We start from the raw sequence: 23,084 nt of genomic DNA, 5'->3' as shown, positions 1-23,084 counted from the left end.
ATCATTACAAAATACCGTTCCAAGGTTCTGTAATAGATTAGTCAGTTTCACTACAGCAGTATGATTAACAACAGTTGGCAAGCATCAATGTCTTCCTTCTAAATTCTTATACGAGTGCTTCCACACATTATTTGTGAAATTGCAACAGTGCCCCCCTATGGCCAACCATCCAGTTAAAGCTGTGACAGCTTTAATCTTTCCAATGAAGTTACTGATGAACACGTACATTAAAGAAGCCCTTTTTGATTATCAGTGAAAACGAAGAAAACAAAGACAAGATTAACTCCCCTAAATGCATTCTGTATATGTTTGATTTATCAGCACATCAAAACAAGGACAATAAAAAATTAAAGCATAAGGAATACACACAATATGTTATTCAGCAGATTTTCGCAGCAAGGACAGTACTTGCATATTTTGTTCAATGTTGGTATGTTTAATTAAAATAAAAAATAAACTATAATTCAAAAGTCTGGAGCCATTCATTTTATTATTCTTTTCTATTACATTTTCTATGTTTCTGACTTTTTTGCTCACAAAGGCTGCATTCATTTATTCAAAAATACAGTAAAAGCATTAATATTGTGTAACATTACTACAATTAAAATACCTTTTTTTTTTCTCTGACAGTAAAACAAAGTTTTCAGCTTTTATTCAGCAAATCCTTCTAATATGCTGCTTTACCACTTATGAAATATTTAATATTATTAGCCATATTAAAAATTGTCCAGATTTTTAAGCATCACTGTAAAAGTCCATGTATTTCTTTCAAATATTTATATATATATATATATATATATATATATATATATATATATATATATACTGAACCACTGAACCCAAACTTTTACTGACCCTAAAATATGTCTTCCATCAAATAAGATGTTGTTTTTGTGAAGTATAAATAATGGCCATTTTGTTAACTTCAGATAATGGATATGGCATGATAAAATACTGATTAAATTTGGAGTTAGTTATATATAAAAGCCAAAAAAAAAAAAAAAACAGTGTAAAACTCATCACTAGCTGCCAGAGAAGCTCGGCTCCAGTGCTCACATTGCAACTCTGTCCTTGCTTCTCTTGGCTGTAGATGAAAAGAGGCTTTAAAATAGAGCTGGGAAGGCCGGGGAGAGATTAGAGCAAATGACAGCTATGACGAGAGCCATGGCCGCAACACCGGACAGACGCCCCGGGTCGACTTCTTAAAAGACCCAGTTCCACCCAACCACTCACACAGACCTGAGCCACCGAGCTGAGAAAAATCCTTTAATTTTCTCTCCAGCCATCTGACAAATTGGAAGGAGATGGTTAAACTGCTATTTTAATTGAGAGAAGAAACACGATCTACAGCACAATATGCCTTTTCACTCCCCGTCGTCCTCTCCTCGCCACATAAATGACAATGTGTCATTGGTCAAAGAGCTGACTTGTCGTGCCTCACTGCAAACCACTGCTGGCGCTTGTTTTAATTTTGTATTTCTGGAATCTTTCAATAACTCGCATATTTCAAGCCATACAATTAAAGAAGACATATCTTTGGGGACAATACTGCAGACTGCTTCACATTTCCGGATACGGTCTGATTTCACTGGCATTTTCTCCATGTCTACCCAGAATGATTCACCCATAATAGATACTCATTCTAAATCACTCAATGAAATTTAAGCTACCATTGGCTGTACTGCGGGACAAAAGCTGAATTTTTAGCGCTCTCTGGGGAACGGTTTGGGTTTGGAAGTATTTGTAAGTTTAAGAGCACTAAGAGAACCATGTATTTTCCTAAACCCACGCGACATTTCGCATTTTTGCTAAAAATATTACTTTAAACAGACCAAAGCATGTGCTCTAACCACTTTAGCTATGTTTGGTTGTATTATATTGGAAATTGGATTATATTGTTATTCATACAATACTCTTTGGTCATTTTGGGTGATCATATACACAACAGTTCAAAAGTTCAGGGTGAGTAAGACTGTTTAAAGTTACTAATGCCCACCAAGACTATATTTTCTTTTTTATTAAAAATACTGTAGTAATATTGTGTAATATTATTGCAATTTTGAATGACTGTTTTCTATTTTTACCATACTTTAAAATGCTGTAACGGTAAAGCTTTTCAATTTCCTTCAAAAATCCTAAAAAAAATTTGGTGCACAAGAATTGTTATTTATAAAAATATTTATTATGTTGAAAACAGCTCTTTTTTAATTATTTATGCATATGTATGCAATTATTATTGCAAATTATTAATGCAAAAATGCATATTTGCTAAAGAAAAAAAAATCTGGTAGGTAATTCCTAAATCTGTCCAAGCTTGAAGAACGGTGGTTAAACAGAAAAGCAAACATGCAATCATGCAACACAACAAAGAGAAGGAATATTCAGAGGGCACTGCAAAAGTCTTTAAAGCATGTGCATTTATCTCTTTTCGTGACATTTTAGGGAACAAACCAAGCTGGCCGCTTCTGGGCCCAGCCTGTGTTTGAAGTCTCTCCGCTCCACGCTTCACAGAAGCAGCAGGGCAGCGTTTGCAGCCGGGAGCACGTCGTCAGACTGAGTCCTGTAGGCCATAGTCTGGAGATTAGCGCTCGATTCCTGGCCAGCTAGACGCGTTCAGTTTCCCACAGGGACACGGCCTCTCTTGCTCCATAATAAAACATGGGCAGACCTGTCAACACTGAAGATATTTGCTGGAAAGATAAGCAGAAGCTTCTGTCTTGCTCTCCTGTTTTGAATGGATGCCCATACTTTTTTCTGGAAGTGTTTCCAAAGGTCTATTTATTTTCCCTTTCCTGCACCCTTTTTTTAGTTTTCCTCTTTTCAGCAGTCATAAATCAAAGCGCATAATGCCTCAAACAAATAATGTTCCGGGAGTCTGTAGTCGATATCGTAAGGCCGTGATGTCATTCAGTATGGAGGGAAATGGACTCAGCTCTGCATACAGTGGGGGAGGTCATTAGTAACTGTGGGATTTAGGACCTGTCTGTCTGAACAATAAACACACTTACAGAATGACCTACACAGAGAGAAGAAAACCCGTTCTGAATGGTGGGAATCTCGTAAAGAGAGAAGAAAAAGCACAAGGCCATTTAAGATTTAACATAATACCCTGACGTACTCGTACCTACACTTGAAAAGCACTTAAATGGATGAAAATTAAAACTCTGTCATCATTTGCTCACCTTCATGTCGTTCCAAACCTGTATGAGTTTCTTTCTTCTGCATAACACGAAACAAAATATTACGAAGATAACACTTGCTTTCATTGTAAGCACAAAGCAACACTGAGACATTTTTCAAAATCTGTTCTTTTGTGTTCTGCGGAAGTCATACAGGTTTTGAAAAAAATTACAAGGTAGAGTAAATGGAACTATCCCTTTAATAGCTTTCCCAATGTAAGCTAACTAACTCTTTGTGTGACCCGCAGGATGGTGAAATCATTGAGTCTGGAATCACTAGTAATCTCTACTGGCAATCAAAGCCTCTCACCAAGTTAAAGTGTCATAGGGTTACAGGCAGACACTGGTGGTGAGTGATGGGAACCTGTGCAGTCTTTCTCAACATATCCAGCACCACCGCAGACACGCTGCTCTCCCGTCAACCCTGCCGTTGTTTTCAATTACAGTGTTATTGGACTATTTGTCAGGCTTTGAATGGGACAAGCCAAATCGGTTAGAGCTTGTTGCTGTAAGGAAACAATCATATGGTCTTGATTTCCCCTTTTAGCATCGCCTCGCACATTATAATCGGTCGCAGCCAACATTTCACACGATGCAAGGCCAGAGAGAAAGAGAGAGCGAGAAGGACTGAGGGAGGAAAGCCAGGAGGGGTGATTTGTTATCCGAGTTCCAGAATGGCGTGTCAATGCCTTTCACCCTGGCAAGTGAGGGATGCTGGGTATGTAGATGCCTCTGTAAGGCAAGAGATCAGTAAATCAAGGCGAGTTGAGTGTTGCTCTTGTAAGAATGGCAGCAGGACTCTCAAAAGGAAGATGGACCGGCAGATTGACTTCAGCTTTGAGACAGCCAGAGAAAGGCTGTTTTGAGCAGTTCCTTTTATAGTCTCCAGAGCCCAGAGGAGGTTTCTGACACCTAAACTGAGAATGCTTTTCCCAGGGTCTCTAGAGAGACGGTCTCTGCTTTTCGTTCTCTTTTTTTTCCATGCTAAAGGATCATTAAGCATGTTTTTCGCACAGCACAATGCCTCTATCCAATTCATTCATCAACTTCTATAAGGTGCCTTTTTACCATTTATCTTCCACAATCCAAATATAACACTTATCCTTTTCACTCACAACTCTCGTTGTAAATATAGTGGGAGTCTTCAATAAATATGGCTTCAATTCATGGAGTATACGAAAGGTAATTCACTGTATTCAACAAAAAGACAAGACAGAATGAAAGACTAGTATTTGTGTATATATATGTGCCTTATTATAAAAGCTGCTGTGTGTTTATGTATATATGTGGGTTTGAGTTTGCATAATTTAAAAGGTGCGTTTGTGTGGCAGGCTGTGGCTTGGAGCAGGAGTTTGGGTAGTGAGGGTACAGTCAGTCACTGTCTGGAGGCTATGTTAATCCTGTTTTCTTTAAGGAATGAAACAGAGAAAAGAACTCAAAGAAGAACGTGACTTCTCAGAGCTTTAGGCTGGGTTCTGCTCATGCTAAAGCCACCAGAGCTGATTTCACACAGACATACCAGGGCACCGTGCCCACCAATAGTGCTGGAAAGCAGGGTTGTACACCATTTCTATTTACATTTTTGAATTTGAATGGAAATTGAATTTTTAGCTAGATTTGCAAAGGAAGGTCTGCAAAGATCAAATTAGTACGGAGCCCTGCACACGACATGAAGGAAAATAATAAATAAATCGTCCCCACGGTTTACTAAAAGTTGTATGTGATTTCTGTTTTGTTCCCTCGATTTGCTAAATTGCACATTTGATTTGCTAATTCGTCCACTGGATTTGCTATTTGTGCACAATTTTGTCCTGCATGTTGTGTACAGGGTTCCATAAATTAGAACTACTTGAGATCAGCATGGAATTAAAATCCACATTTTATTTTCTAAATGCGTGTTATACCTACTGTGCATGATTCATTCATGCATGTTTTTTTTGACGTTATATTTTTTTACTGTTTTACATGTGATTTTTTCATTATGTCATAACATGTCATAACGTGAAAGTAGTGACATATGATCAACCTTGTTGCATCCACTTAATCACTGCCCCTTTCTTATAATCAACCGCAAGCTTGCATTCAGGTATGCCCCCATTCAACCAAAAACCCAAGTACCCACCCTACATAACTTTTCTTTTTCTGTTTTACAAGGATGCATGTAACAATCTGTTGCTACTTCCATTATATCAAAACTTTAAAGAAGATTCAAAGGTCTTATGTGCAGGATTTATGTATTGTTTCTTTGCAATTCAACTATAGTGTTGGGTGTAACCAAATTCAAACTTGAACTTTAGAAAGATTTAAAAGTTAGATAAAACTCTAACTTTGTTAAACTTATATCCAACCTTGGAAAGAAGCAGGCAAAGGACAAGGAAGTCAGACAGAATATCACACCCACAAGTACACCCAAACCACATGCACGCGCACACACACACACACACACACACACACAAAAAGACTCTTACTAGGCAGGGCAGGGCTGTGTGTTGCACAGGTGAGAGCCCACCACAGGTCTGGTCTCAAGGTTGCAGAGTGAAGAGTTGACCTGCGTGTTCTGATCCTGCAAACAAATGGCTTTCGTCGAGACCCGACCTGAGAGATTTATAAAGAGATACAGAGAGATGGTGAGCATAAACACAACTACTCTCTTTGGATATTTTGGCAAGATCTATCTCTCTAACCCGGCCTAACATACGTCTTTATAATACGATAAACTAATGCATCCTCTGAGCAATCTTTTGAAAAGGAAAGCTTGGAGCACACTGTCCGTGAATAGTCTTTCTGGGGATTATGGGAGCTCAGGATGAATGGCAGTACTGTAGCGTGGCTTCTGTTGTGGCAAACAAAGCCGGGCCTCTGTCAGTGTGAGAGGCCAGGAGGGGCGGCCCAGAGGTCCGCTCTAAAGAAAAGCATGAATGAAACTGTGTGAGAGCGCAGATAGAGATCTGTGCTCTGGGCATGTCATAGTGCTGTCTGTCTGCCACCAACACTCAGACAACTGACTGTGAATGGAGGAGCCACTACCACAGAGATGAGCCAATGTGATTCGGAGGTCTGGAGGAAGGAGGGGCACACTTTTGTTTTTACTCTGCTCACAAAGGTGCGTTTGATGGACCTAGACAAATACACACATACACTTCGTTCCCCACCGACACACAACCATGGAAATTTTGGCTTGCTCACACTTGAGTCAACAAAGTAAACATTTACTGGACATACAGTATCCACTCACCTCCAGCACAAGGCGCAGAGCAGTCAGAGCGCACTACGGACCAGGTGTAATTGTGCTTCTTCTCCGGATGGGGTAGAGTGTATTCCCATGATATACCAGGATTTTTACCCTGAAGAAGAATCTGTGGAGAAGAAGAGATGGTCATGGGTTAGTGAAATCAATCGAGTAACAGGTTTCTGTTTTTTTAAGTATACACAACTGTTCAAACGTTTGGAGAAACCGCTAGAAATATCATAGAAAATATTTGGATTCTGCAAAGGATGCGTTAAATTCATAAAAAAAACAATTAAGTCATTTATAGTTTTGCAAAAGATTTCTATCTCAAATAAAGACCATTCTTAAAACATAAAAGAACCCTTAAAAACACAAACACAAAAGTCTATAATGCATTACCATGTATAACTGTTTTCTATATAGAAAATGATTACACATAAGAAATATTTTTGTCAGCATTTTAGAATGATTTCCGAAGGATCATGTGACACTGAAGACTGGAGGAATGATGCTTAATATTAATCTCTGCAATCACAGGAATAATTTCTATTTTAAAATATATTAAAATATAAAACAGATAATGAGGCCGCTAGTAGTCTTATTAAGATACATACATGCTGGAGAAAGTCTAACTACAATCACATTATGAGCTAATAGTCTGAATATGCCAAAATTATTGCTTAAATCTGACTGAAACTGAATTGTTAAAGTGCATGCAGTCATGCTGATTGTCTTGTTAATGTTCTCATATTCCAGCAAGGCAGAAGGTGCCAGGGTGTCTGCTGCTGTTTTGTGGCTGTAGCTCCATTGGGACTGTGAGATGACACCACAGTGCTCCTAGTGACCCTGATTTAAAGAGATGCTTGAATTAGACTGTCTATGTGTTTGAACTGAAGCTTGTCAGCTTGCAAAACGGCACAAGTGGACCAAACTGTGGGTTGGGTGAATCTGAATATTTTCACATAGCGGTGTACTGTGAGACTTTATTTCCCACCAAGTTTCACATTGATGTTTATATTTCAGTAGGCCTGTATGCTGTAGTTTTGGAGGTTGTTCATGGAGAAGATCCTGTAGTCGTTCAAGTGAGACTAGACCACAGAGGAAGTTCAGCCAGTTCCTCACTAAATCCGTGCCCAAGGCCACTGAGGACATCCTGAGGATACCTCTAAGTGGAAATGTTCTCCGACAAGAAGAGGACCTTTGTTTTTACTCAGACTTTGCCATACTGGGATTTTCCTCAGACTATTTGTAATAAAAATGCAATGACACCAAATTCACTGGAACTGGTAAACCACCAAACTATATGTAGAGAGTATAAACAAAGCAGCTAAACAAGGATCAAATCTTAAGGGTCACAGAAGAATTGCAGCAATGTTTACACGAGCCAAGAGTAATTGAAAGGCTGCCCAAATTTCTCTTAAGTAAGAGTGTGAACTTAAGCAGTGGATTAGGCAGATGCCACCCATCCTCTAATTACTATGGATTTACCCTTAGTTAATGTTTTGAACAGGAAGTGTGTGGCAGGCTGCTGCTGATGTGGGAAGATTATCCTTAAGTCAGTCACACAATAAATGCAATAAACCATTCTCAATGTTCTGTCAGATAACTGGGTTATCTAAAAACATTCAAAATCTTTACTAGCCAAACCTGGGTTCAATTTACTGTCATGGCTATGTATTGAACATTACAGATGGAGCAGTATGGATTCATGTGAATTCAAGATGCAGGTGAATGTTGAGACTGAACCACTAACTGAACGTAACACAAGTAAGTCCAGACCTGTAGAGCAGGAAAGAATCTATCAACATAACAGCAGAAGACATTGTGCAAATCAAACAAATGCGGCACTTGAAGAATGGAGAATTTCCAGAGGAAGTAAAATAAGTATATTGAAACACAGTGGCAAGTTAGCAAACTTTTAAACATACTGTATCTTGGCTCACTCTCCCACTGAGCGTCCAGGCTGAATCTATTGCCCTGGAAGCAGTCCATGAGACCCTGCACGCTAGCCTGTTCAAAGCTGGTCCAGATTTACAGTTGGCACTAAACACAGAGTAGCTATTCCAGAATCAGGCTCAGGAGGAGGTCTCTGATCCATCTGTGATCCAGCTAGCCATCTGACTATGGATACAACACATGGGGAAACTCTACCTCTTCTGATCCAGTGTCAAACCCCACAAGAGTCCATTGCACCATGTCTGTGCTCTGATATAGGAAGTCTAGAGTTTCACTCTTAACATATGTAACAAGAATCACAATTTCAACTTCCCAATCCAAATACTTTAAAAGCAAGTTTTCCAATGCTTCCTTGCATCGTCTTTTGTCTTGTGTTGCAATGCTTCTTGTTCTAGATGCATCATCTCTATCTTTCACTATAGTCATTCTGAATAATGACGGAAAAACTGGGGTAATTACTAAACTCTGTTGAACAGCACTACTAGGACAGGTTCGTTATCAAGCACTCTCAGTATAGGGTTACTGCACAAAAATCCATCTGTGCTCTGGCTAGAAGTGCAGCAGTTCCTGTGGTCAAGAAGAAACGAGAGAAAGAAAGACTGATGAATGCAAGCACAGATACCACATCTAAATGAACTGGTATGACATTCCTCAAAAATGCCAATACTTGAATAAATCATTAAAAGTGTTTAAACCAGAAGCACGTCAAGTTTGAAGGAAACTGCTCTGTTTCATTTAGTGCCTCCCGGTCCACATTGCTGAGCCGATTACTAGCTCTGGAACCAAGTCAACGTTTACATTCATATTTCTCAAAATGCATTTTCTAAGCATTCGGTAAAGGTCTTGAAGCTGATACTTATCCATTTTCCATAGCAGGTTAAACTGAGAGATCCAGCCAAGCATAATTGACCAGCTGCTTCCCTCGAATCATGACCCCAAGCTTCTCTGATCTATTGAGTTCAATTGCAGAAATCTTAATCTTTTAATCTCTCTCTACCCTCCTCTTCTTTTTGAAATTACAGAGCATACTTAGAGAGATTAATGCCAACTCATCTGCAAATCAGACCTCTGTTACCACCACCCACCCTGGGGAAAACGTAATGAAGAGAGGGCATGTGGGCTGAAGGGGAATGCTGCATGAACATAAAGCACAGGTTGAGGGAAGTGCAGATCAAAGGCCAGTAAATAAGATCAAAATGAAAGAGTATTAAATGAAGCATGCCTAACTTTTGTACAACTTACACAACACAATAGTATCAAGGGCAAATGTTTTTTAACAACTTGAGGTATTGAAAATCAGAAGTATGAAACAATGGATCTGCATTTGTTTTAAGTTATTCAAATAAGACATCATATTAATCGCTCTTAAGAGATCAAACGATTTTCACAACAACATTTTGATTGATTACAATAAAGATGTTGCCAGCATAAATATTGAGTTGTTTGGTGCTACAACATTATTCTTCATTTTAATGTTTTCTAGATTTTGAAATGACATAGACATAACATTTATTTGAAATAATTTCTCTTCAATGAGTGGTTGTCTTAAAATGTTATCTCCTTATTCATTTACCCGTGCCTCAACATTTTTCTGGGACATTTTTTTCTTGGCCTGGAGATAACAAACATGTAATATGCAGAACTGTAGTATAAGTACAACTATAGTATATAAATAATGCGGCGTAATGGATGAGCAAATTACTATTTTCAAGACCTAACGTAACGCTACATATTAGCCCATGGAACTACTACAGTACATTGATAAAATGTAGAAATGATTCTACTGAAATCGAATGATCTCTCTTATCCCCACTTCAGATGTGTGCAGATATATGAAACATCCTTGCTATGACTTAAGCTCAAGGGTCATCTGAACCCATACCCATCACCCTTCCTATAAGTGGTGCCCTGCACTGCCCATTAGCAAGAGCACAGAGTGCAGCGAGTTCAAAGCTTAGTGCTATTCACATTGTCGCACCGTTTGATCTTGAATCTCTACATACTGAAGATGAAAGTCACAATGACCACGTCGGCTCTATCCTGCAATTAATCCCAAACTGAGGCGTTAGTCTGCCCGTTCAAATCATTTGTGTGCCTTCTCTTCCATCTCTATCTCTCCTATCCTACCCTCATTTGTTTCTCATCTCTCTCACTCACCCACTGTCCCTCAGCCTTGTTTTCATCTGACCGAATGGCCACAGCACTCTTGCCAAGACCCTGTCACGGCTAATTCGCTAACAGGTGTCAGGCCGGACGGGGACGGGGGTGACTCACTTCAAAGAGCAGGGTCTCATTAGTGGGGCCTGCGGCGTACAAGGTCTCAGGCCGGTTGAAAGAGCGTTGATAGTTGAACGTAGTGCCTGCGAACTGGAACCTGCCAGGCCAGTCTACTGTCCAATCCCCCGTCAGGTAGTAGGTACCACGTTTCAGGCTGCGGACAGCCAGGTAGCTGGTGGAAATCTCCATCTCTTGCACCCTGATGCTCCTCGCTCCAGCGGGTACCATCACAACGGGGTAATATTCTGAAGAAATGGAAAAATAGGGAAAATAGGTTTGCCATGTCTGCTCACTTTTGCAGTTTCTGCATTTTTAAAGGCCAGAGGGAACAGACATCTTTGAGCTGATGCATTATCACCTCCTTCAGTCGGAGGAGAGCAATGAGGTGCCAGACTTGCAAGAGCTCCTGCTGTGTAAGTGCTCTAAAAAAATATATCGCAGTTTTCAGTTAAGCCTGAGGAAAGGGCTCTAAAGTGACAGACATGAAGATTTTTTTTCTTGTTTCTTTTAGACACTTTGATTTTTTATTATATTTTATTAAAGAGCACTCAAACTACTTTGATCATATCAGAAGAATTTAAAACTTTGGGGTCAGTAAGATTTTATTAATAATTCTTAGTTGTAAAAGGTTGAATCAAAAGTGACCTTAAAGGCATTTACAAGATTTCTATTTGATCAAAAAAAAAAAAATGTGACATGGTTTTCAATAAAATATGAAGCAGCACAACTGTTTACAACACTGATAAAAATAAGAAACACCCCAGGTGAGAACCGGCGCTTTAGGCACTTTTCTATTATTTTATAATGATTTATTCCTTGTTTCTTTCTCTTGAAGCCTGTTATTCTCTTCAAAATATTGATTTCTCAGAATAACAGAAGTTATAAAAGCCTTACCATTGGCTCTGTGCTGGAGGGTGTACTGGCCACTGTAGAACTTGCAGGTAGAGTTGTCTCCTTTACACACTCCACAGGCATCCAAAGTAGCCTTTGATCCCAACACCTGGTCACAGCCCACTGGCTACACAGGAAAAGTTATTAAAACAGCATTTTTTAACTGACATACACAGATTAGCCCACTGGGCCTGATGAATATAACAAAATGTTTATGTCAATCAACTGATGCCTGAAATATGACCCCCCTCATGTACCTCACATATCCCATCAATGCAAACGCCTCCTTTGTAGTCAGAGCAGGATGTCCCATCTTTGACTTTGCTGGACATAGCGAAGAAAAAATCAAAGTCCTCAGCAATGCAGTACAGCTTACAGATGTCCTCTTCTAGATAAGAGATGAATGGGGTCATTAGATCTTATAGCATCAGAGTGATTTTATGTTAGATCTTCTGAGTCTGTGTACTGGTACCCTCAGCATACTGCTATGATGTCTCACGCATTGTGACATATGGAGCGATAATCCTGTGAACATTTCTCAGAGTGAGACAATATGCAGGTGGACTTTTATGTAAAACGGAAACCAATTTTTTGAAAAGAATGCACAAACCCAAACTATACAATGATTCCCAAATATTTTGGTTTGAGCTTGAGAATAAGATCGCTCTATCAGCACTAATTGCTAAACAAAAAAATTTAAATTATTTCATTTTAATTAAAACTTTTTTATTAAATTACATTTAATTTAAATACTTTATTTTAACCTTTTGTCTGAGAGTCATCAATACACAAAACACAGAACTTTGCTGTCCGTTATGCATCATTCATTTTTAGCAGACACAATGCAGATGTGTACTACTGTCTAGTGCTAATTACTGGGCATGTTTAAGCTGTGTGTGGTTGGCTGTGAAGCAACTGGAAGGCTCACCATGCTTTTGAGAACACAGCCACAGAACACATGTTACACTAAAATTTAAAACTCTGTTACAAATGGGCCCATAAAGCTGGAATGCAAGAGAGGCGACTCTATCCAACTCTCCTACCGAGAGAAAAATATGGACCTATCAGAGATGCATCCACACACAAATCCAGACTCATTCAATACAACGGCTCAGTAAAGACTGTCAGATTTCTTTTCAAGGAAAATATTAGAACCTAATTATAGTGCTCTTACTTCAAAGGAAAAAAATATGTTGTTACAGACTTAGAGGTCTAGCTGAATAGAAAACTAAACAACAGTTTAGATTTCCCATTCAGAGAGTAGAAATGGAGGGGTTATATTAACACCTGCACTAGCCACTGAAACACATGACCTACTGATTAGAGCATGGAGCTCCATTCACCTCACTGGTCTTTCTCATTTGTTTAAAAAAAAAATCTGACAGTATAGTCCCTAGTATCCTTTGCCTTTTTCACTCTCAGTCCGCGAACTCATAAGAAAGCCCTAATACACTAACAGGGGCGTATTCAGGTCCAAACCTGCCCACAGGGATGATCAGTGCACTGCACTCACAGAACGAGTGGATACATGTTTCCCGTTCAAATCCATGCACAGCTTAGACAGCACACAGTAGGGGAGATGAATTGCTTGGGTGGAATATATTTGTCCTATGTAACAATCTCAATACATATTGTCAGAAACTAATAAGAATTATTACTATTTAAAAACACAGCTGTTCTTGCTGACTCAGATAACAGAGGGTATTAAAAACTAAGCAGGTAAAGTCTGAGATTAATGTTTTTAGATGTTTTTGTTAGTTATGTCAGACAATGTTGCATACAGGCTACCGTAAAAATTCTTGAGGGTTATTAAGTTCATTACATTGGTATTTTTTTCAACAATGTTGCATTAAATTGATAAAATAAAAGGGACAATACAACTTTTACACAATTAAACTATACTATATTTATAAAGGAATTGTAAACAAAAATGTATAACTATTTCCACAGTAATATTAAGCAGCCCAACCAGTTTTCAACATGGATAATAATAATACAAAATGCTTCTTGAACACCAAATCAGCATATGATTTCTGAAGAATCATGTGATACGTAAGACTGGAGTAATGGCTGCTATTTTAAATACAATATTTAACAATATTACTGTATTACTTTATTTTTGATTAAACAAAGGCGAGAGGCTTTTTTTTTAACTGTTAGAACGCATAAAAGCTGACCGAACTCATACATTTACAATACATTCCTTTTTGAAAAAAAAAAGTGTTAGTCTCACTCGTCCAGTAAATGAAGACGCATGGGGATTTTGAACCCACAGCAGAGGTTTACTGTGCTCTATTCCAGCTGTTAATGAGACATTTGCTTTTGTTCGTAATGAATGCATTAAGGCCCAAATATCTCCCATACCTTCCACTTTGGTGTATGGCTTCCATTTGTAGTACCATCCCCTGAAGGGTTTGCTGTTATACTCTGCGCACTGTTGAGCTCTGAAGTCCACTCCATTGGGCTGGCATGGCTTGGTGTTACACAGCTGGTGCAGTCGACCAGGGCCTTGGCAGAACTTGCCGTTGTGCTGTGGGCTTGGGTGAAAAAACCAGCAATTAGCTGAAGCGAACATGGAAACAAGGAGAGAGAGCGAGAAGCAGAGAAGAAACAGATGTGCCTCAGCAAGCATTCAACACGCGAGAGGAATGACAGCCATTCTGTATTTTTTTGGAAGAGGGGCTGGTGAGAAGCATTTCATATGATGTGCATTAGCATCTGCACTAAGGGAATGTCTTTGTGCGTTATCGTGATGTTTCTGACTGAATCACATCCCAACTGACAGCTGTAAAAGATATAAAGTGCTTGGGATACAATTCCATTCATGACTTGGACTCGCCTGTGTTTTCAACAGCTATGATTTTTGAATAATAAACTTCAACGAGAACAAGACAACATGCAGCTGTGCTGATGTACTTTACACATTGTGTTATCTGAGTCGACTTGCTCGCAGCCAAATAGAAAACCTGGTTGAAAAATGGTTTGTTTTGGATGGCCGCAACAATGATTTCTTAACTAGTCCGCTAGTTTGATAAGCAACCACCAAGCTAACAAATACTGGCTTGGAACAACATAGAAAATCATTCATTTGTACTTCTCTAAAACCTGTAATGGCCAACTCATGCAAGCAAGGCTGGATATCATAAAAGGTCAGCCCTGAGGCTCTGGACAATGGGTTCAAACCATCACCCTGTCTTGCTGAGGCAGCTTGAGGCTGGAGAGGAGCGGTAGCCTCCTCCCAATGCCACAGGAATGCCTCCAAGTGCCACATGAAGCAGACAGTCACCATCTTTCCTGAGGGAAAAGCGGTCCAACAGCTCCTGTAACTGAGGCTGTAAGAGCAGAGGCATGCTTGCGGCATGGCTGCATGTTTTAAAGTGGAAGACTCTTGGGTACCCTCTTGTAGCCTAACCTCAAAGCAACGGACTCGCCATGGGTCTGTCAATGTGTGTGTGCTTGTGCTTGTTCCTTTAGTTTCTGGCCTTTAGCTTTTTATTGCATGTTCACACTTGAGGTTAGGAAACCACTCACAGAGAGGACAGATGAGCCTTCCACGCACTTCTAAAAATCACTCATCATCTTGCGATCAAACAGAAAAAGCATTGGGAAAACACACAGTGAGATACATGAATAGCTTATCTTTTTTAACACTGACTACATAGTTGCAATGTCTAGAACAGCGCTTTTCAAACTGTGGGTCTTGACTCTGCATTATTTTAATGAATTGTTACATTGTTATAAAGTTAATTGTTACAATAAATTGTTACAAAGAGTTATCAGTCTGAATCAAGTTGATAACCAAAGTCAAATCCATTAGAGTGCCTACTGAATCACTTACTGAACAGTACATTTGTGCATTTTTGAATTTCTGTTTTCATCCTATGAAGTCAACAGGGTTTTGGTTAAATGCCAGTGGTTAATATGAGTATTTTTAAGTTTTATTTTACAACATAAAATACATCAGTAATACCCCACTTGTTGTTTGAGCTGTTTTAAATTTAAGCACATTTTTTATGTGCCTTGAAATAAGGTTACAGCTAACAAGTTGCTAAATAGGACTACAGAGGTTGCAATGCAGAACTCGCCAGTGTGCTTTTACAACTTCATTGTGTTTATACTCAGCTCCTTGCAAACGATGCTAACTAAAACATTTCAGCTTGTAAATTTAAAGTAAAGATCACAAGATTGGTTGGAAATTTGCAGGTGACTTTGAAGTTGTATGACAGTAGAGTATGTTTATAGCTTATTTTAGTTCATAAAAGCTGTGTTAATTAGTGAAGATTATCTTCACCAAAACATAGAAGAATTATAAACATTTTCAGGTCACAAAGCTTATTTTTTGCAATAATCTAAAGACCAATACAAAATAATATTGTTTTTTTTTGTTGTTGTTGAGGGAAGCAGACCAGAGTAGCTCTACAAAAACATATAGGCAAATACTATATATCCAATTATTTTTAAAGATTACACTTTTCTATGTGCATCCTGGAGTGAAAAAAGTCTGGAAACCCTTGATCTATGGGTGCATATAAACATGTTGCATTGGGAAATTATGCCTCACTTTTCAAGAGAAGTCAGTGAGATCAATGATAGCCTAACAGTGCTGTCAGACGGCTGTTTGTGCATGTCTGCTTTTGTTTTTGGAGCAGGTTTTCAGGCTGATCCTATTAGAGCTTTAGCGACAGTGTACTATGGGCCCATATGGTAGAGCAGTTACAAAAACAGAACAGAGCACAGAGAGAGATTGAAAGAGAAGGGGCGGGAGGGAAAGCCAAGTGCATGTTTTCTGATTAGACGTTGAAATAACTCTGCCCAAACTAATTGTGTACTACATGCTAAACTCCACACAAAAAGTTGTTGGCAAAAGTGGACATTGTTTTCTTTTTCTCTTTGTCTACAACGCTTTGTAGCATCTTCAGAACAGCACTATAAGTGCAAACTTCTGAGGAAACAGGGTCACCCTTTTTGTCTGCTTGCTTGAATCTCTCCAAACCTCTCCACATAGACCCACATCCTTCTCTACCCCACTCTCTCAATACATCTCCCTTGTCTAAGACCTCCTTTTTTAATCAAACCCTCATTATGCCCACACTGTTAGCCATTAGATATCCACTTGAAAGTCATCTGTAGAGCCCTCTACAGATAAATAAACAATACCAAACAATGATGCAATGAAATTTAAACTTTGTTTGTTAGGGGCTTTCCAAAGTCCTGAGGGTGATTGTACATGCATCCTATTCTTTCAACTTTGCCCTCTGATAATGGTGCATTAATGCTACCCATATTCTGTTAGTTAAGACTGTATCCTGTATGGTAAACAAACTTCAAAAAGGCAATCCCATCAACAACCATCTCCACTGCACTGTTGCCAAGAAATGTATTCCTCAAACAATCATATCAAAGACATATGAACCTGTAAATCTGGCAGATGAGTATGGATAAAGTCATGGGAGCACATTTATCAGATCATATTTATTGATAAATGTTGTTTGAGTGAGATGACATCTCATGCCTCTGGCTTCAACAGCTGTCTCCTGAGGGTTTATATTGAAGTGATGAGTATGGGGATTCCCCTTGAACCTCACCACCACAAACAGAAGACATACCAACACCTATTCCGCTGCAGGTGCTGTCTGAGAGCCGCAAGGGAAGATTGTCTATCAAAGTGCCTTTTTTTCATTTCTGAGTGAAATGATATAGATAAGATGTTCTGGTCGACATGAACTCTGCTTTTCATGCAGAATGGAGGCAGATGTTCATGGTTTGCACCCCAGCTTCTTAGTAAGGAGACAAGTGAAAACCATTACAATTATCACAGCACACTTCACTGCAGTGTTAAAAGCAGCAATATTGTCTAATTTTTACTGAACCATTAAGGGTGACACTCATACAGAAAATGGAGGTTAATACCTCCCCAAAAATCAGATTATAGTGCAAAATAAAAACATTCATTAAAAACAAGCCCAGCTAAGCCGATCTCTGTGAATCAGATGCCATTGAACCAACATAGACCAACAAAATTAGGACAAAACAAAAGAAAAGAAAAAATATATATAAAGCACTCACACTAAAAAACATTTTAGTGTCTTACAATAGAGAAGTAAATGCCTGGTCTTTTCTAGCACAATGCTTCCAAAAAAGCAATCATTTTGCAGCATTTGTCCAAATGTTGTGCATCTATGTGAAGGATTTTAAAATCAACCTAATCTTTAAATGTACCTAAACACTTTGTATGAGATCACAATGGATAATATAGATCATATGTGCCCGGTTTAATGTTTCATATAACCCCAATTTAACAAACACACAATGATTTTTGTTCTGGGTATTTCCAGGGCATTAATGAAATTCTCCACTTCAACTCGCATCACTTTGAATAGTTTCTTTCTTGCTTTCTTGCTTTCTTTACTGGAACTGTTCATGTCAGACATGTTGGTCTGGCTGTCTAAGGCATTATAAGTATTTCCTATTCCAACAGAAATATGTTAAGATGCTTTAGACAGCCAAATGTTGATGAAGCACAACTCCATGTTCCATCAGCTTGACCAAACCACATGTAGAGCCACATGTGGTCTATAGAAACCCAATCTCAAATAAACCTACCACCACATACAGAGAGGAAGCACCTGAACCTAAATGCACAAAAACTCCATCTACTATTTGACAGACACTTGAATAATCTTTATATAAGCTTTATATGACATATATGAAATGCAATGTAATTCACATTGATACATACATCTTATTGTTTATTTATTGTTTGTTTGTTTTAAATGACTTTCTATTTTTTTTCTAGAGCTGGAATGATTATGAGCTGCAATTATCTGAGTACTCTAAAACAGTGAACCATGACATACCAAGATACACTTAATCCAAGATTACTCAGTGTGTCAAAGTTCAGGGGTAATCTAGGAGTCTCAGTAGGTCAGTTGGTCAGGAAACACATGTGCTTCTACCATTCACAGCTAATCTACCATTCATGGGAGCTTTGAGATGAGAAATGTAATTTTTACTGCAATGAAAGTTTTAATTAACATAAACAACCAACCAAAGCACAACATTCAAATAAGGTAATTTTGCAAATTGATGCCACATTAATATGGATTTCCACTCTCACATCAACACAAAACTGAATTTAACCCTATTCTTTAAATGGATGGTTCATTAAAAAAAAATATATATATATATATATATATATATATATATATATATATATATATATATATATATATATATATATATATATATATATATATATTCATTCTTTTGAAGCATGATGAGTTTCATCTCTGAGTTTTTAGTTACCTGGGGCTATTGCAGGATCGTTCTCGGTACATGACCCCTCCACCACAGGTACGTGAACAGTCAGACCACTCGGACCAGCCCGACCACTGGCCATGCACTGCTCTAGGACCATGATCACCAAATTTGACACACTGTCCTTTCCGGCACCACTGCAAAAAGAAAAATAAAGAACACTAATCAGCAACGTATGCCTGTTTTATGCCATTAGTGTTCATTTTTTTAAATACTGTGACTTTTACAACCTTATATCTCACAATGTTATTATATCTTACAGTTTATTATATCTTATACTTATGTCTTTTTCTCGTAATAATTTATGTTATTTCATAACTTCAATTTTAAGTGTGGTTATAGTGTGGTTAAGTGGGTTAGTCTTGGCTTGTCTGTCATATTTATCTTTTTACTCTTTTTTGTTTGGTTTGTTACTGGTTACGTTTTGAAGCATGGCAGTTGGTTGGAGCTGGTTTAAGCTGGTCCTGAGAAGAGCTATAGTTGTTTCAGACCAGCACATGACAAGCTTAAAACAGCTGCCATTCTTCAAAACACATCTAACCAGCATATATATATATATATATATATATATATATATATTTTTTTTTTTTTTTTTTTTTTTTTTTTTTTTTTTTGACAGACTACTGTAAGACAAAATGATTTTTTCCATGTCAAAGAGAAGAAAGGAGAAAGTATCTTGAGCCTAGCCAAGCCACAAGGTCCCACACATCAGCACCTCTCATCCCCATCAACCAGTGGAAAAGACCAACTGTCCTTACGAAACACACAAAGCAGAGAACAATACTGCAGGTGTGCATGAAGAAAGATGGCAGAGACTGGTTAGTTCATGTTCCTCCTTAATAGCGGTTCAGTGAGTTCAGGTTGAACAGACAGGCACTCACTCACCATGTCTGGTCCGCAGATGGTGCCCTCAGCAGCAGGCATGAACTTGGTCTCACACCGGTGTCCTGTTCTGTGGCACCACAATGATTTACAGATGTCCTGGTGGGCACGAACACACAGAGAGCACAGTCAAAAACGGGCCTACACCCGCTGGGAACCCTTCAACCTCCCTGGCTTGCACCTCAACACGCCGACCTCTTGTTTCTACAGCAACGGCCAATCAACTTTCCCAACAAATAAAAAAGCCTGTCAAAATCAATCAATGTGCTGCCCAAAAGAAACACGCTATTATCGTTGCATTTTGTTTCTTCCCACAATACGACGATAATAATGGGTGATGAGGGGTTGGGAGACCGGCCACTGCTGGCTGACAGCCCGATTGCATCTGGCAGACAGAGAGAGAGACATGGTTTACAAAAGCTAGCAACACTGGTCTCTGCATCAGTGGCTAGCTAACACCGCTAGCTCCCACGGCTAATTACATCTCAACGACTTTGTGACAAGGACAGGATGGCTTGGGGGGATAGAAAACAAAAACATTGGGTTTTATCTCCACAATCGTTCTTAATTAAGATGTACAGCTACCTTCCATCAAGGTCGATGTTCAAGACCCTTTTCAGTGCATGGACAAGGTCTCAGAAGCGCACAAAGGCAACAGGGATCTCTCAAAGAGGAAGTCCATAGCATGAGAGCTAATCCCACAGATAGACTCTCGCAATGTTCATTTCCCAAGCATAACTATTTGCATATCAATGTGTGCGTTAAACGCGAAAGGCTACAACGGATGCCAAAGGGGGCCCTGTCCATCTTTGTTGAACCTGTGAATGAAGACTTAGAGTGGATTTTGAGGCAATGGGTTTCCTCTCAGAAGATTGTTTTCTTTCCGAAGCTCAGATGTGTGTTTGTGTTGATCATGATGTCTCCACACACAAACATAACACGCTGAAGCACATTTAAATATTCAAGACTCTAAATTAACTCAATCTCTGTGGATTCTATTGGAGTAGTGTATTTTGTCAAAAGGATTGATTGAAGTCAAATTGTTTAACAAGAGTTGGTTGACGTTTCCAGTTTGCATTGAAACAAATTTCAGCAGATCTCCAAACACGAAGAGAAGCCTAGCATAGCATATTTTATACACTATTGGTTACCTTTACAAAGTCCAAGCTGCACAGTTTAGCTTTTGAGCCAAACTGCCATTTGCACTGTATATCAGCATCATACAGTTGACCTGGAAGCTGCTCAGGGTACTTGTACTGGCCTATCTGCTTGGGCTCATCCACTAAACATGAAGCCTGAGCGGTACTGTGAACACAAACACATTCAAAGAAAGATGAGAGCAGAAACAGACAACATTACATATAACTCAAATGGGACAACATATTGAATATTTGTAAAAGCATATGTATATATTATATAATCAATCATAAACTACATACTTATAGAAATATATGATTCTATATTTGATACTATATTTGAAGAGCATTCACTCAGTATCATTATCTAATTTTTGACCAAGATGGCTTTTGCATCTAAACTTATCATCTAACATACAGGAAATTTAATACTAAAATAAAAAAAAACATTTCTAAAATATACCACTTTTTGATGATAAGTGAAGTAAAAGTTTACCCTAAAAATCGGTTCAAGTATTGCCGACTACAGGCAGACCATGAGAAAACACCATTATTCCCAGCCAATGTGGGAGACATTATGTTCCCTTCAGTCTTCCGGCAGGGATTCCCCTCTCCGTCATGGATCATTCCAAAACTAGGGCAAAAAAAGCAAGGAGGGAAAGAGGGAGAGATGGAGATTATGAGTTTTACCCATTGAGACTATTAATGTACAACCTCAGGACAAAAAGCACTCCCGGAGTCAGGTGGGACATTACCTCTATAAACAAAAGCCCTTTCATCCCACAAGCCCCTTCAATGATTTCTGTACTCTAATGAATATGTCACATGATTCACGCTCAAACATTTAGATGTTTACTTGTATTATCTGTGTAATAATCAAACCTATTAATGCATTAGAAAAACCATATTCACTACAGTCATGAAATTCAGACAAGAGCAGTGTTGGCAAGATGTGTCATGTGTTTCTAAATGACCACACCTCAATAAATGAGTGATTGACGGCTGTTGGCTGGTGAAGATTTTGCCCTAAACACTGTGTACATTAAAGGCACATGTTCATTTAATTTGACCAGAATGTTCGAACTGCTAAGAATAACAAATCCCACAACGTGTTATCAGCCCGATGGTTCTCCAGGACAGATTTCGTTCCAGTTTATGTTGAGAATGAGCCAAAGGACAGAAGGACTCAAAATATGTCTATCATAAAAAACAAAATCTCATACACCCCCTTTTCACAATGGCAACCAGCAAACACAAACAAATGTTTGCCTGTTGCAAGGCATATGGTTTTCTAAATTGAAATAATGTGAGACCCGAAAGCATAAGTTAACGTACTTATGTCCTGATTCGTGTGCGATGGTGAAAGCGAGACCCAGCCCTGTATCTTCATTAATCGTGCAGCTACGATACTTGCTACACATTCCACTTATTGGAGCGAAACCTGCAGAAGGGAAGTCAGAAAGGACAGAAAGATCAAAACATGGGCTAATGAAGAAGATATATGAGTGACAATGCTAATTTCTTACAGAAACTTTAAAATCCAACATGTCTTGTTGAAAACAGTAATACATTATTTAAGTATCACTAAACACACCGTAATGTTTTCAAACCTATAGAATTTGAAACTGGATCCCTTTACGCATAAACACACTTTTAGGCTATGTTTCTGACTGTATGGTCTCAGCTTCGGCTTGAGTTTCACATCATAGAGAGGCAATTTAAAAGCAGTGCTTTCCCCTTTGCCATACATTCAAAGAAGTGCATACTTGTGGTTTGGAGCTTTAGAGCTGAATTCATTACATTTGGCTGACGCCTCTATAGCAAAAACTGAAGAAGCTGCCAACTGACTGCAAAGTGGATTTGAGCTTTCTTGGATTCATTCAGGTGAAGTTCTGTGCCTGAGGGCAGACTAGGACACACATCACCAACCACCAGCTTTTTCTAACCTTGGCATTGTGTAATTCACCCTCCTGCATCTCGATTATCCGCTGACATCACAACATATGACCCACTTCTGCTATTGGAAGGTAAATGTCAAGGGCCTTACCCAAGGTGTCACACGGTTCATTCTTCCAAGAGCAGATGTCCAGTCCCGTCAACAGTATGGCATGGTCGTGCCGCTTGCCGTTTTTACCTATCAGGCCTGATTGCCACTGGCAGAAACTGTTGAGTGATTGGTCTGCGTGGTGGTTGATAGACAGACCCAGCTGACAGCAG

At 38.9% G+C, this 23,084-nt stretch overlaps 1 protein-coding gene across 3 annotated transcripts in view; it reads right to left on the bottom strand.

The window, feature by feature from the left end:
- The window catches only part of adamts18 (ADAM metallopeptidase with thrombospondin type 1 motif, 18), a 45,887-nt gene that overhangs the window by 7,147 nt on the left and 15,656 nt on the right, over nucleotides 1–23,084 (bottom strand). For 2 of the 3 annotated variants that reach the window (XM_043243445.1, XM_043243448.1), the window contains 12 exons: nucleotides 22,915–23,074; nucleotides 22,203–22,308; nucleotides 21,364–21,501; nucleotides 20,883–21,036; nucleotides 19,735–19,830; nucleotides 18,838–18,986; nucleotides 13,897–14,069; nucleotides 11,790–11,920; nucleotides 11,536–11,659; nucleotides 10,639–10,886; nucleotides 6,415–6,535; nucleotides 5,648–5,774 (listed from right to left, as the gene is read on the bottom strand). In XM_043243445.1, coding sequence (XP_043099380.1) covers nucleotides 5,648–5,774; nucleotides 6,415–6,535; nucleotides 10,639–10,886; nucleotides 11,536–11,659; nucleotides 11,790–11,920; nucleotides 13,897–14,069; nucleotides 18,838–18,986; nucleotides 19,735–19,830; nucleotides 20,883–21,036; nucleotides 21,364–21,501; nucleotides 22,203–22,308; nucleotides 22,915–23,074 — 1,727 coding nt within the window. The remainder of the gene's footprint in view (nucleotides 1–5,647; nucleotides 5,775–6,414; nucleotides 6,536–10,638; nucleotides 10,887–11,535; nucleotides 11,660–11,789; nucleotides 11,921–13,896; nucleotides 14,070–18,837; nucleotides 18,987–19,734; nucleotides 19,831–20,882; nucleotides 21,037–21,363; nucleotides 21,502–22,202; nucleotides 22,309–22,914; nucleotides 23,075–23,084) is intronic. The other variant, XM_043243447.1, reaches the window with a different exon arrangement.

This window comes from Puntigrus tetrazona, chromosome 7 (genome assembly GCF_018831695.1).
Source record: "Puntigrus tetrazona isolate hp1 chromosome 7, ASM1883169v1, whole genome shotgun sequence".
NCBI lineage: Eukaryota > Metazoa > Chordata > Actinopteri > Cypriniformes > Cyprinidae > Puntigrus > Puntigrus tetrazona.
Note: the sequence above shows the minus strand (reverse complement) of the source record. Positions and strands in the feature narration are given on the sequence as shown.